General features: G+C 42.9%; 1 protein-coding gene across 1 annotated transcript; it reads right to left on the bottom strand.

Moving 5' to 3' along the window:
* Positions 1 to 260: 260 nt before the first annotated feature.
* Positions 261 to 13,175, bottom strand: LOC134575027 (bone marrow proteoglycan-like). The gene is made up of 6 exons (XM_063434159.1): positions 13,136 to 13,175; positions 12,994 to 13,052; positions 12,669 to 12,862; positions 11,324 to 11,458; positions 6,487 to 6,589; positions 261 to 429 (listed from the first exon to the last, which is right to left on the bottom strand). The coding sequence occupies exons 2-6, from the start codon at positions 13,049 to 13,051 to the stop codon at positions 371 to 373; spliced, it is 549 nt and encodes a 182-aa protein (XP_063290229.1). The 5' UTR covers position 13,052; positions 13,136 to 13,175; the 3' UTR covers positions 261 to 370.
* Positions 13,176 to 15,536: the final 2,361 nt, after the last annotated feature.

Raw genomic sequence — 15,536 nt, 5'->3', positions numbered from 1 at the left:
TACTCTACTGTACCTTCAGTCATTGCAGCAGTATGTACAGCAATGTACTTAGCACTGTATGTGGTGACATTATAAAGAGGCAATAGTGATGGTGAATTTCTTAATGTCAATTTTTTAAAGTGAAACATAGTAAGTTATTGAGACATTAAAACATGTAAGAATCCAATCTCACTTACAAGGTTTATATTAGTATCAACAGGAAATAAAACTACTCAGTATTATACAATGCAGGACACATAAAGAACATCATACATATACATATGTTGCTTCAAACTTTATTGAAAATATGTTTTAAAAAATGCATATTAAGTTGGGTCTGGAATGCCAATGAAGAGTAAAATGTGTTGTAAGTTGCAGGTCAACAACATTGCTAGCAGGTGCAAACAAATGGCAGAAGTATCCCACAATGGAAAGTATGCCATTGTCCAGCTGTAAAAAAGCAAAAAAAATAAAATATCAGTATCTTTTTTTAAACATAAGCTATTGCAGTGTGTAGCAATTTTCCTAATTTGTGTTTTAACTTGTAAATAACATATCTCTAGAACTAGGTGGATACAAGATCCATATATCCATCCATATGTGTTCTCCTCACCTGGTATTCTCTGCACTCTATGACAGACAGTGTTATCCTACTTGGGAAAGATTTTGGGGATGTTGTGAGAGGCACAATGATTATAAATAACTTTTAGAATGAACATGCCATTCACAAATGTCTGAATAACAAGTTTAACTTCCATTTCATTAACAAAGGCCAAGTTGATCACTGTATGAGTGCAGTAAAATGAAACACGTTTTCAGATTCATGCCATTTTCTTATGCACTGCTCTTGGTAGCCGAGTGTATGATATTCACATCAGTAATTACTCAGCAGAGACCACTTCTAATTTTACAGAAAATATGTACAGAGGCCATAGTTAAGGCTGCGTTTTATTGATTTCCCCAGAACCAAATCATACACTGCAGGTAGAAGCAAGTATTTGGGTATGTATACTCATACTATTATTGTCAGGATCGGGACAGGGATCCAACACGCAGCGTACAAACAGTAGCCAGATACGTATACCGGACCTTAGAATGGCCGGACTAACGTAAGTAGTACTGAGAGAATAGTCAAAGACAAGCCGAGGTCGAGGGTAACAGAAGGCAGGAGAGCGAGAGACAAGCCGAATCAAGGATACAGAGGTAAGCAGAGTAGAATAAGCAAGCCGGGTCAAAACCAAAGGGAATAAGCAGAACACAAGCACTGAGTGACTAGAACAAGCTAGAACCACGACAGGGCAATGAGCTGACGAGAGAAGCTCCGTTAAATACCCTGTTCCGAAAAGTAACCACGCCTCTGAGGCGTCCTGATTGGTCCTGCAGCAATTGACTGACAGGTCGTTCCGGTAGACTCCTGACGACTTCCGGACGCGATGCTGTAAAAGGCAGTCACTCCCTCGCGGCCGGCTTTGCACGACCGGATAGACCACGAGGAAGGAAGCCATCAGACCGTCCGGATGAAGGAACCGCTAAGTCTCTACCTCTTTCGGAGGTAGAGACCACAGGTACCCTGACAGTACCTCCCCTCTCAGATACGCCCACCGGGCGGAAGACAACAGGACGAGAAGGGAAGCGAGAGTGGAACGCCCTGCGGAGACGGGGAGCATGCACCTCCTCCTGAGGTACCCAACTTCTCTCCTCAGGACCATAACCCTTCCAATCGACCAGATACTGCAGTCTCCCTCGGGAGACTCGAGAATCAACGATGGAATTGACCTCATACTCCTCCTGACCCTCCACTTGCACAGAGCGAGGAGGGGCGATTGCGGAGGAGAACCTGTTACATATTAGTGGTTTTAGCAAGGAAACATGAAATGAATTCGGAATGCGCAAGGCATTAGGCAACGCTAAACGTTACGCAACTGGGTTAATTTGAGACAGTACCCTGTAAGGTCCAATATATCGAGGAGCAAACTTCATGGACGGCACCTTTAACCGAATGTTTCTAGTAGTTAACCAAACTCTATCGCCTGGAACAAACACCGGTGCTGCCCTTCTACGCTTGTCAGCGTGTTTTTTTAACCAGCATGGAATTGTGCAGAAGGATTTGTCGAGTCTGATCCCACAACTTCCTTAAATTGGCAACATGAATATCCACCGACGGTACCCCTTGAGAAGAAGACTCCGAAGGAAGGATGGAAGGATGGAAGCCATAATTCAAGAAAAAAGGGCTAGACTGCGTAGAATCACAAATGAGATTGTTATGTGCAAACTCCGCCCAAGGAATCAAACCGACCCAATCGTCCTGGTGTTCAGAAACGAAACAGCGTAAATATTGTTCAACTTTTTGGTTAGTACGTTCAGCAGCTCCATTGGACTGAGGATGATAGGCAGAGGAGAAATTCAATTTGATGCCTAGTTGGGAGCAGAAAGATCTCCAAAAACGGGAAACAAATTGAGAGCCTCTGTCAGAGACAATTTGGGAAGGTATCCCATGCAAACGGAAAATCTCCCTAGCGAATATCTCCGCTAATTCAGGCGAAGATGGGAGTTTAGGTAAGGGAATGAAGTGAGCCATCTTAGTAAATCTGTCCACCACAGTGAGGATAACAGTCTGCTTTTTAGAGATAGGCAAATCAACAATGAAGTCCATGGCCAAACAGGACCATGGCTTTTCAGGGACCTCTAAAGGATACAGAAATCCGCATGGAAGCGAATGAGGTTGCTTAGTCTTGGTACAAACCTCACATGCCCCTATGAATTCTTTAATATCCTTACGTAAGTCAGGCCACCAAAAATCTTTAGAGACCAGAGCATATGTTTTGCGGATGCCCGGATGCCCCGCCACTTTGCTGTTATGGAGACAGCGTAGCACCTCCAGTTGGAGAGTGGCAGGAACGAAGTGTCGATCCCCAGGAGTCTGTTTGGGTGCCAAATGCTGAGATTTCCTGATCTCGGAAAGCAATGGAGAGTGAATCCTAAGATTCGTGTTTGCGATGATATTTCCCTTGGGAACTATGGAGGACAGAACTGGTTCAGTTATAGTGGATGGTTCATATTGACGAGACAAAGCATCGGCTTTAGAGTTCTTAGAACCAGGTCTATAAGTAAGTACATAATTAAAGTGAGTGAGGAACAAGGACCAGCGAGCCTGTCTGGCGGATAAGCGCTTAGCCTCCCCAATATAAGACAAGTTCTTATGATCCGTTAATATAGTAACAGGGTGTAATGTCCCTTCAAGTAAATGTCTCCACTCCTTTAAAGCCTTAATGACCGCTAACAGTTCCCTCTCCCCGATGTCATATCTGCTCTCAGGCCCAGATAATTTCTTAGAGAAGAAACCACAAGGGTGTAACGGTTTATCCACCCCTAACCTTTGAGATAGAACAGCCCCAACTCCTGTCTCAGAGGCATCGACCTCGAGCAAGAAAGGCAGAGTCGTATCAGGATGAACTAGAATGGGAGCCGAGGCAAAAAGTTCCTTGAGAGTTTTGAAAGCAACAAGAGCCTCCTTAGACCAGACCTTAGTATCAGCCCCTTGTTTGGTCATATTGGTAATAGGCGAAATGATAGAGGAGTATCCCTTAATGAAGCGCCTATAGTAGTTGGAAAAACCAATAAACCTCTGGATAGCCTTGAGTCCTTTGGGCAAAGGCCAGTCTAAAATAGATTGGAGTTTTCCAGGGTCCATTTTAAAACCTTCCCCAGAAATCACGTACCCAAGAAAGTCTGTCTGAGACTGATCAAAACTGCATTTCTCCAATTTGCAGTATAGACCATGTTGCAGAAGTTTGTGTAATACCTTTCTGACCTGTTTATGGTGAGTCTCAATCTCCTTAGAGTGTATTAGTATGTCGTCCAGGTAAACAATAACACAATCATGTTGAAACTCCCTAAGTACCTCATTAATCAAATCTTGAAATACTGCAGGAGCATTGCAAAGTCCAAATGGCATAACCATGTATTCGTAGTGGCCATACCGGGTATTGAATGCCGTCATCCACTCGTGACCATGCTGGATTCTCACCAAATTGTATGCCCCTCTAAGATCTAACTTGGTGAAGATCTTGGAGCCCTTAAGACGATCAAATAATTCAGTAATCAGTGGGATAGGATAGGCATTTCTGACAGTTATTTTATTCAAGCCTCGGTAATCGATACAAGGTCTCAGCGTACCATCCTTTTTCTTAATAAAAAAGAACCCAGCCCCGGCCGGAGAAGAAGACCTCATAATGAATCCTTTTTCTATATTCTCCCTAATATACTCCTCGAGAACCGAGTTTTCCTGAACAGACAAAGGATATACATGGCCCCTCGGAGGCATCGTCCCTGGTAAAAGCTTAATCTTACAATCGAATGACCTGTGTGGCGGCAAAGAATCGGCATTCTTCTTGTCAAATACTGCCTTTAAGTCTAGGTAAAGGTCTGGTATTTGTCTTTCTGTGGACTGAGTAGGATTCTCCGGTATGTTAATATTAGCTAAGGGAGAAACCTTGCTTAAACACCTCTCCTGGCAGCCCTGGCCCCACGAAAGTATCTCCCCTAACTCCCAATCAATAATAGGGTTATGTTTCTTCAACCATGAGTACCCTAGAACTATGGGAATGGAAGGGGACGAAATGAGCATAAGAGATAAATTCTCAACGTGTAGGATACCAACATTTAAATCAATGGGTATGGTCTCACGAAAGATAACAGGGTCTAGTAGTGGTCTACCATCTATGGCCTCAACGGCCAAGGGTGTCTCCCTTAGCTGGGTTGGGATGTTGTTTTTACTCGCAAAGGCCTGGTCGATAAAATTCTCCGCAGCACCGGAATCTATCAATGCCATAGCCCTTACTACTTCCCTCTCCCAAGTCAAGGAAACTGGTAGCAGAAGCCTGTGATCTTTATAATTAGGATTAGAGGACAAAATCGAAACACCCAAGGCCTGTCCTCTAGAAAGACTTAGGTGCGAGCGTTTCCCGGACGGTTAGAACAGTTCGAGAGTAAATGACCTTTGGCTCCACAATACATACACAAACCCTCTCTTCGTCTGTACTGTCTTTCCTCCTCAGAGAGTCGGGTATACCCTATCTGCATAGGTTCAGGAAGCAAAGATACCGTGGAGTCAGGACTTGGAAAAGAGGGAGCTAACCTAAAAGAAGGTCTCCGATTCCTCTCTCGAGTGTTCTGTCTCTCTCTTAAACGTTCATCTATACGAGAGATGAATGAAATTAAATCTTCTAAATTCTCAGGGAGTTCCCTAGTAGCAACCTCATCGAGGATTACATCAGATAGACCATTCAAAAATACATCCATATACGCCGGCTCGTTCCACTTGACTTCTGACGCCAGAGACCTGAACTCTAGTGCATAATCCACAAGTGTTCGGTTTTCCTGTCTCAGGCGCAACAGTAATCTGGCTGCATTAACCCTTCTACCTGGAGGGTCAAATGTTCTTCTAAAAGCAGCTACAAATGCGTTATAGTTATATACTAATGGGTTATCGTTCTCCCATAGTGGATTGGCCCATCTCAGAGCCTTCTCAATAAGTAGGGTGATAATAAATCCTACCTTTGCCCTATCTGTAGGATAAGAGCGAGGTTGCAATTCAAAATGGATACTAATTTGGTTTAAAAAACCACAACACTTCTCAGGCGCCCCACCATAGCGTACTGGGGGGGTAATGTGAGAAGAAGCACCCACTGTGGCTACCTCTAACCCTGAACTGACAGGAGAAATAGGGGTATTACGTATCTCCTCTGGTGGGTTATTGGCACGAGATAATAGTGCCTGTAGCGCAAGTGCCATCTGATCCATTCTGTGATCCATGGCTTCAAACCTAGGATCAGGGGAAGCAAGCTGACTGTTTGTACTTGCAGGATCCATTGGCCCTGTCGTAATGTCAGGATCGGGACAGGGATCCAACACGCAGCGTACAAACAGTAGCCAGATACGTATACCGGACCTTAGAATGGCCGGACTAGCGTAAGTAGTACTGAGAGAATAGTCAAAGACAAGCCGAGGTCGAGGGTAACAGAAGGCAGGAGAGCGAGAGACAAGCCGAATCAAGGATACAGAGGTAAGCAGAGTAGAATAAGCAAGCCGGGTCAAAACCAAAGGGAATAAGCTGAACACAAGCACTGAGTGACTAGAACAAGCTAGAACCACGACAGGGCAATGAGCTGACGAGAGAAGCTCCGTTAAATACCCTGTTCCGAAAAGTAACCACGCCTCTGAGGCGTCCTGATTGGTCCTGCAGCAATTGACTGACAGGTCGTTCCGCTAGACTCCTGACGACTTCCGGACGCGATGCTGTAAAAGGCAGTCACTCCCTCGCGGCCGGCTTTGCACGACCGGATAGACCGCGAGGAAGGAAGCCATCAGACCGTCCGGATGAAGGAACCGCTAAGTCTCTACCTCTTTCGGAGGTAGAGACCACAGGTACCCTGACAATTATAGTGTCAGGACCTAAGACTATAAATTCAGCTTAAGGCTAAGTCCTTTTTTATTTTTTTTACTTACTGTAAATATTGAGGGCAGCGCACCTACTAATACTGGTAGATAGCCCACATCCCCAGTTGGTGTAATCCAGTCGAGTTCCATCTACATTTCTGAATGGAGAATTCTGAAAGGAATTGCAACAACAACAAAAAAAAGGTCAATGATACAACCTGTAAACTGTAAACTTAAACATTGTTCTTTCCCAAAATGTAGTCACAGATCATAGCCTAGAAGGTTTAAAAAACAAATTTTAGAACATATATTATTATACAGAGACACATTATCTGTGTGTGTGTGTGTGTTATTTTAAGTGTGATTGCAATTTGTTGTAATTGTGCATAAATTAGTGAGTGCACGTGTGTTATTTAAAGTATTAGAGTGTGTGTAAATAAGTGTGCCTCTGTAATAGTGTGAGTGTGTGGTAAGTTAATTCTGTATTTAAGAGAGCAAGCATATGTATATAAAAATCTATAAGTGCATGTCTGATAAATTGAATGGGAGGTTTAAAGACTTGGGAGGACCTCTATTCAAAATAAACACCATGCATTGCACTATAAAATCACCACAAATGCTTAAATGCTCAAAATAATTTGGAAACAGAATCTAAGTGAGTTTTGATAAACAGGTATGGCTCCAAATTGTAGTATCTTGTCACCATGTCATATTCAGGACCGGTGCTAGGATTTTTAGTTACACAGGCGAAGATGCCTTTTGGTGCCCCCCCACCCTCGTTTAAAATAAGGTTCATACAAACACAGAAATAATCATACAGAGACATACAGACACAGACAGAGACATACATGCATACAGAGACATGCAGGCATATAAAGACATACATACAGAGGCATACCGTCATACAGACACATACATACATACATACATAGACATACAGAAACATACATACAGAGACATCCAGGCATACAGACACATACACGCATACAGAGACATACCGTCATACAGACACATACATATATACAGGTATACAGAGACATACAGGCATACAGACACATACGTACAAAGACATACAGGCATACAGACACATAGATTTGTACATACAGAGACATACAGGCATACGGACACATACATTTGTACATACAGAGACATACAGGCATACAGAAACATACAGACAAAGACATACAGGCATACAGAGACCTACATACATACATACAGAGACATACATACATACATACATACAGAGACATACACAATTACATACTTACATCAGTTCAATCTTGTCCCCTGGATGCATGCTGTCTGGCTCCTTGGAGTCCTGTCCTGCAGCCCAGCCCCATCACTGGGTGCCAGCCGCGCTGTGTGGTACACAGGGAGCAGGGATATGATGTCATTCATATCCTCGCCCCCTCCACACAGCCTGCGGCAGACACCAGGGTAGGTGTAGTGGCGTACACATGAGGCCCCAGTGCGCAAATTGATCCGTGCTCCCCCCCCCCTCTCACGCTTACTCTGCGCGGGCCGGGGCCGCAACACATGGCGGCGGTCACCTGGTCGCAGGGGTTGCAGGGCTGTGACCCCTGCGACCATGGTATGTACGCCAGTGCATGCAGATGCACACACACTTAAAGGACCACTACAGACACCCAGATCACATCAGCTCAATGAAGTGGTCTGGGTGTCAGGTCCCTCTAGTTTTAACCCTGCAGCTGAAAACATAGCAGTTTCAGAGAAACTGCTATGTTTCACCGAGAGTTAATCCAGCCTCTAGTGGATGTCTCACTGACAGCCGCTAGAGGCGCTTCCGCCATTTTAAGACACTGAACGTCCATAGGAAAGCATTGAGTAATGCTTTCCTATGGGCGGTTTGAATGCGTGCGCGGCAAGAGCATTCGGAGCTGAGAGGTGGAGGGATCCCCAGCACCAAGGGAGTCCGGCGCTAGAGAAAGGTAAGTGCTGAAGACACACACACACCCTCACGAACAGATGCATACACACCAGCTAACAGACACACATTTACTGACAGACACACTCAGCGACAGACATACATACACACTCACTTACAAAACATACACTCACTAACAGACATCAAACAGACTCACTAATACACACACAAACACACTCAGTAAGAGACACACAGTAACACACTCACTGACACTCACTAGCAGACACACTCACAGACACACACTGACACTCACTAGCAGACACACACTGACACTCACTAGCAGACACACTCACCGACACTAGCAGACACACTCACCGACACTAGCAGACACACTCACCGACACTAGCAGACACACTCGCTGACACTAGCAGACACACTCACTGACACTCACTAGCACTCACTAGCAGACACTCACTAGCACTCACTAGCAGACACACTCACTGACACTAGCAGACACACACACTGACACTCACTAGCAGACACACTCACTGACACTCACTAGCATTCACTAGCAGACACACTCACTGACACTCACTAGCAGACACACTCACTAGTAGACACACTCACTGACACTCACTAGCAGACACTAACACTCACACTAACACTTTTCTTTTCTGTCATGTTGTTTCTTTGCTATTTAATGCAAAATAAATCCATGTTCAGTATATACATAAATCCAACTCACAGTACCTAAATAAATTACATTTTATATACATTAAAAAAAAAACACTCACACTAACACGTTTGTTTTTTTAATTTAATCCCCCAGCCTCCTTACCTTGTTGGAGTGCTGAAGGGATTCCCTGGGGTCCAGTGGTGCTGCTGGGCTCCTGGGCGGGCGGGCGGGTAGGCAGGCTGGCAGGCGGGCACACGCGCGAGGGAGCACTCTCCCATGTGTGCTTCCTCTTCAGCTCCCTCGCGCGCCGCATACTGATACCGGAGCCGGAAGATGACGTCATCTTCCGGCGCCGGCATCCCTACACGGTGCGCGAGGGAGCTGAAGAGGAAGCACACATGGGAGAGTGCTCCCTCGCGCGCCCGCAGAATCGGGCGCTCGGCCACGCTACAATAGGTCGTCGGTTGGAGGGGAGCGCAGTGCGCTTCCCTCCTTCCGCTCAGCCTGATTTTGCGCCCCCAGGGCCGGTGCGCCCTAAGGCGGCCGCCTGGGCCGCCTTACGGTAGCGCCGGCCCTGGTCATATTGTAATACTTAGGAATAAAAGTTTATTTCGAACTCAGCTGCAGACTCATACATAATTTAAAGGATCACTGTAGGGTCAGGAACACAAACATGTATTCCTGACCTTATAGTGTTAAAACCACCATCTAGCCCCCCATGCGCCCTTCATGCCTCCATGAAGATAGCAAAATCTCACTGTACTCAAGCCTGAAGCTGTAGATCTGCATGCTGTTTGCCTCAGAAAAACAAGCTGTCTGCTGACATCATCAGAAGTGGTAGCCTGATCCAATCACAATGCTTCCACATAGGATTGGCTGAGACTGATAAAGAGGCAGATCAGGGGCAGAGCCAGCATGATTCAAGCACAGCCCTGGCCAATCAGCATCTCCTCATAGAGATGAATTGAATCAATGAATCTCTATGAGGAAAGTTCAGTGTCTGCATGCAGAGGGAGGAGATACTGAATGTGTGGATGCATTTTAGGCAGCCATGACCCAAGAAGGATCTCTTACAGCCATCTGAGGAGTGGCCAGTGAAGTTATCACTAGGATGTAATGTAAACACTGCTTTTTCTCTGAAAATACAGTATTTACAGCAAAAAGCCTGAAGGTAATGATTCTACTCACCAGAACAAATTCAATAAACTGCTCTTGTTCTGGTGACTATAGTGTCCCTTTAATACTGTCAATTTAAGAATATTTGAATTAGTTGATTTATTGGTGTTTTTTTTTTTAAATAAACAATCTTCAACAGCAAATCAATCTATAGGTAATATTCAATAAAGTAAATGCAGATCCACAGTCTATTAGACATCAGAAATAATTTTAAAGTAAACGTAATAAACATACAAGAGCTGTGCAGGATATATTCAAGAATGCAGTTTGTTATTAGGAATCTATAGGAGCACATAGAGCAGACTTTAGTATTCCCTGGAATCCCTCCAAATAACTGAAAGTATGAACCAAACAGTAATCCCACTAAACTGGAGAATTTAGCTTGATTGCGTAGCTGATTATAAGTGAGAGTCCTTTCCAGATTAGTGAAGATTTTAGTTTACCGAAAGCAGTTTGGGGTTTAGAGGTAAGCGTAGTCAAAGTCTGTTCCGTGTTCTGGGAGTTGAGAAGTCAGCAAGGTCGGCAAGAGGTTTCAGAGGTTTGGTACAAAGCTTAGCGTGAGAAGGAGCTCTGACGGCACTTGCCAGCAATTTGGAAACAAATTCATTAAGCGATCTCATATTGCCCACGGCTTCCTTTTACCATGGAAGCGCGTGATGTCAGACGCATGGGTGGAGATGGATCAGTGAAAACCCAGTCATTACAGGTGAATGCCGAAATCAAAAGACACTGGTGAGTTGTAGGCATACGACAGTTCTCTGATATTATGACAGCTGCTATAGAAATGTTGATTTTTTTTGGACTAATTTGATCAATAAACAGCTCCAGCACATATTGATCAGAGCTGTATAGTAACATCAATTTGAAATAAATCAACAGATTAAAAAAATAAAAGTGTCCACATAAACCAAATTAGAGCCATTCAATTAGGGGGAAAACCTGGTAGTTTTTAGAATTGAGAAGAAGAGCATGTACACAAAAACTGTGCAACAATTGCAAGAAAAGGATTGCAGCAAGTGTAAGTCAGTATTTTTGTGCATAAGGCAAACAATAATAGTAATTCTAATAATCTCTATTGGTATTTGAAACAAACAGTTACAAAGAAAAATTATTTCCGTATGCTAAAATTACTTTTACTTTATTAAAAAATGTAATAAAACGATACTTACTCCTCCATAGTTCCTCATACCAATCCAGACCAATGTCACACCTTTATGTGCTCTCCTCACGAAATTCGAAATCTGTCTGTTGGCCCGTGTGCTGTGAATTGAACAGAGATTCCCACCAAAGTGTCTACAGATTCCCTGTGGAACACAATGTAGATAAAGACAAACCAAGAATTAGAATTCATTGAATTGAGCAAGAAGAGTCACACATTATATCCAAATATTCAACTCCAAGTACAACTTTATTTTTGCCTTCAAACTTTTAGGCACTACTTAAATAGACCCCCCTTATATGGTATATCTAAAATTAGTGCTTGAATATTGTTAACTGAATTAAGGATGCACCCTTAAACTGCAGACATCAAATTCATTATTTTCAAAAGTTATTTGCCAGGCACAAATGTTTATAAATAAAAGAGTAATAATTGCAATTTTTTTTCATGTAGGTATCATCAGAAGACATTTGACAAAGCTAAGTAATATTTTCTATACACGTCTATGATTATAGCTCATCCTGAGCCAATCACAGACAACTTCAGACATTCCAGCAGCTGAAAAGTAGAACTGTCATGTAAATAAGTCAATATGAACAAACAGATGTATAGACCACCCAGGTGCAGAAGTGCAAAATCAATAAAAAGGTAATCACCCCCTTTATAAGCGGCACAATATACCCACAGGACTCCTCTCAATCCTCATGCAAAACTAGAAAAACAAAATATACCTAAAAATATAAAATAGACAAAGCACTCATAGGGTAGTAACGTAATATTAGATCACCCCAGAGTTAAAGGTTGCACTCACACAATGACTGAAAGTTCAGGCTCAGCAATAAATTGTTGGACCTGGACTGGGGATCATGAGAACATATTTTATTATTTTTTACCTTGTAAGTGTGACCATTAAAGTGTATTTGCTATTCACAATCAGTATTGCACTATGGTTTCTCAATTTTTCTCCACATGAATCTCTGGATTTCTGAATTATAAATCGAACCTGGTGGAACCAACAGTTTATTGATGAGCCTGAACTCTCAGTCACTCTGTGAGTGCAACCTTTAACTCTGGGGGTGATCTCATACATGTAAATAAGTCAGAATGGAAGATGTTTTCTGTCAGTGACCAAAAGAAAAGTTCCCACTGCATGAAGTTTGTTGTCTTTCGATTAGTTAACTATAGTCAGAATTGTAATCCACTGCTATCATGCTGGTAAAGACTGATTATTGTGGTGATAGTTTGGTGAACTACATGCTCTTATTCACACATTTATATAGTGAGTATTATAAAACGTGCATTACATATAGATACGAAAAAAAATATATAACATATGCAAAGCAGCAAACACCAACCTGAGCTGTATGAAAATTACGATGATGGTAAAAGAATTTGTAAGATTTACAGTTATCACCCTCAGGACAAATTTTGGAAACTGTGCCTTTATCAGATATCAGAACATCTTCCAGATGATCTTCAGATTTGTCTTGACTTAGAGGGGAAGGTTCTATATTGTTTTGGATTTCATAGTCTTCCTGACCATTATCACCTGAAGGCAAATTATAAGGCAAATACAGCTAAATGGTAGTAATAATAATAATAATAATAATAATAATAATAATAATAATAATACAAAACTGTATAACATATAATATTATCTCAGTTTTCTTTTTAACTTACCAGACTCTTGAGTGGAGATATGCCCCACCAAACACAGCAACAACAGAAATGTACACATCCTGAACAGAAAATGAAATAAATGGTTACAACAATACATTTTAATATATTTTTCTGTTTTATTCAGTAATAGTACTATTCTGACCTTCTCAGTAGCTTCTTGGTCTTTTTGTTGTTATTTTCTCGTAATCACTTGTGTCTATCTTTTTCAGGCATATAATGTGTCCTTTTATACAGTAATTATGGGAAGTTATGGTTTAACTATCCAAAAAAAAAAAAAAACATATCTGATGATGAAAGACTTTGTGCAGTTATATCTGTGTTTAGACTTCTAGATAAAAACATTTCTTGTGAAAGAGGTAGATAATGAGCTTAAATTATCTGTGAGCTTTATCATTATTTCTTAAAATGAACGTTAATGAGTTAATAACGCAATTATGTATTTCTAACTCTATAGTCTTCTATATCTAGATTAAGGCTGCCCTAATTTAAATTTTTTTACTTACCTTTTTTTCCCACTACTGAGACTCGCTCTATGTAGCAACCCACTCCTCTGGCGACATCATTTTGCAGGTGTCACTTTGTTGTCTTTTCATCTACTCCAGTGCCATCCATTAACCCCTTTAGGACACAGCTTCAGAAGCTTGTTTTACCCTTAAAGACACAAACCATTTTTGCATTTTTTGCTGTTTGTGTTCAACCGCAATTTGCATCTCTGTCATTTATTGCACCAACACATTTGTTTGTGCATAATATGTCCAATAATTCAAAATAAATTCATTTATGTGTCTTGATTTATAGAGTACATCATATGTAGAGGATTTCAGCTTATTTTGAAAGTTACAGGTCACAAAATACAAGGATTAGTCCTTCAATTTGCAAAAATTTTAGACTTTGGTATGTTTGTCTTACAGGTTTAGTAGCCAATAGAGTTGAGCGGACACCTGGATGTTCGGGTCCGGCGGGTTCGGCCGAACTTTGGAAAAAAGTCCGGGTTCGGGATTGAACTTGACCCCGAACCCGAACCCGAACCCGATTGAAGTCAATGGGGACCCGAACTTTTGGGCACAAAAAATGGCTCTAAAAAAGTCCTGGAAAGGGCTAGAGGGCTGCAAAAGGAAGTAAAATGGGGGTAAGAGTAGGACAAGTGCCCTGCAAACAAATGTGGATAGGGAAATCACTTAAAATAACATAAAATACATAAAAATTCAAAATACAGCTGAGCCATAAAATAGCACTAGATGGAATCTTTGATTTTAGCTTTGGAAGAACATAAATCAAAATCTAAAGCATGGCTGTCAGGAGGATCACCAGAATTATCCATTTGAGAGGGAGTTGGAGTGCAGGGTATTCTCTTTCATTGTTCATTCAGGGGCAGGGATCGCGGGTGTGTAGGGGGGTACTTCCTCTTTCTCTCCAGTGTTTGGGAGATGGACAGCTGAACGCTTCCATGGGACAGTGTGGAGATGCTGGACAATTGTGTACCTGGCCTATGCTGTTGCAGGAACCCACCCTCTGAGTCACTTGTGAATGACTGGCCTGATAACCGTGGAAATGACCCCTCTTCCTCCTCCTCTTCCTCCTGTGCCACATCGTCTTCCATCATCGCCCGAAGCATTTTTTCAAGGAGACATAGAAGCGGGATAGTAAGGCTGAGAATGGCGTCATCCGCACTGGCCATGTTGGTGGAGTCCTCGAAACAGCGCAACATGGCACACAGGTCTCACATGGAGGCCCACTCATTGGTGGTGAAGTGGTGCTGTTCCGCAGAGCGACTGACCCGTGCGTGCTGCAGCTGAAACTCAGCTATCACCTGCTGCTGCTCGCACAGTCTCTCCAGCATGTGCAAGGTGGAGTTCCATCTTGTGGGCACGGCGCATATGAGGCGGTGAGCAGGAAGGCCGAAATTACGCTGCAGCGCAGACAGGCGAGCAGCAGCAGGGTGAGAACGCCAAAAGCGTGCACAGATGGCCCGCACTTTCTGCAGCAACTCTGATATATCTGGGTATACACTGTGGCGGTTTAGGTGACCAACACTGTTTTTTTTTTCTTTTTCATGCCTGGTTCATTTTAATAAACGTGAGCCGTGGACAGGCGGCTGCGCTTGTCTGTGATAACCTTGTGCTGTTCGCACGTCCCCGTGATGGCGACAACGCATTTGGATGTCTGCCCTATCAACTTTCAATGCTATTTTCCACGCCTATCATTGTGACCACTGGTAACGGGGAATCAGGGTTCGATTCCAGAGAGGGAGCCTGAGAAACGGCTACCACATGCAAGGAAGGCAGCAGGCGCGCAAATTACCCACTCCTGACGCGGGGAGGTAGTGACAACAATACACTGCTCTTTCGAGGCCCTGTAATTGTAATGAGTCCACTTTAAATCCTTTAAAGGGACACTAGTCACCTGAACAACTTTAGCTTAATGAAGCAGTTTTGGTGTATAGAACATGCCCCTGCAGCCTCACTGCTCAATCCTCTGCTATTAAGGAGTTAAATCTCTTTGCTTATGAACCCTAGTCACACCTCCCTGCATGTGACTTGCAC

The sequence above is a fragment of the Pelobates fuscus genome, chromosome 10 (assembly GCF_036172605.1).
Source record: "Pelobates fuscus isolate aPelFus1 chromosome 10, aPelFus1.pri, whole genome shotgun sequence".
NCBI classification, from domain to species: domain Eukaryota; kingdom Metazoa; phylum Chordata; class Amphibia; order Anura; family Pelobatidae; genus Pelobates; species Pelobates fuscus.
Note: the sequence above shows the minus strand (reverse complement) of the source record. Positions and strands in the feature narration are given on the sequence as shown.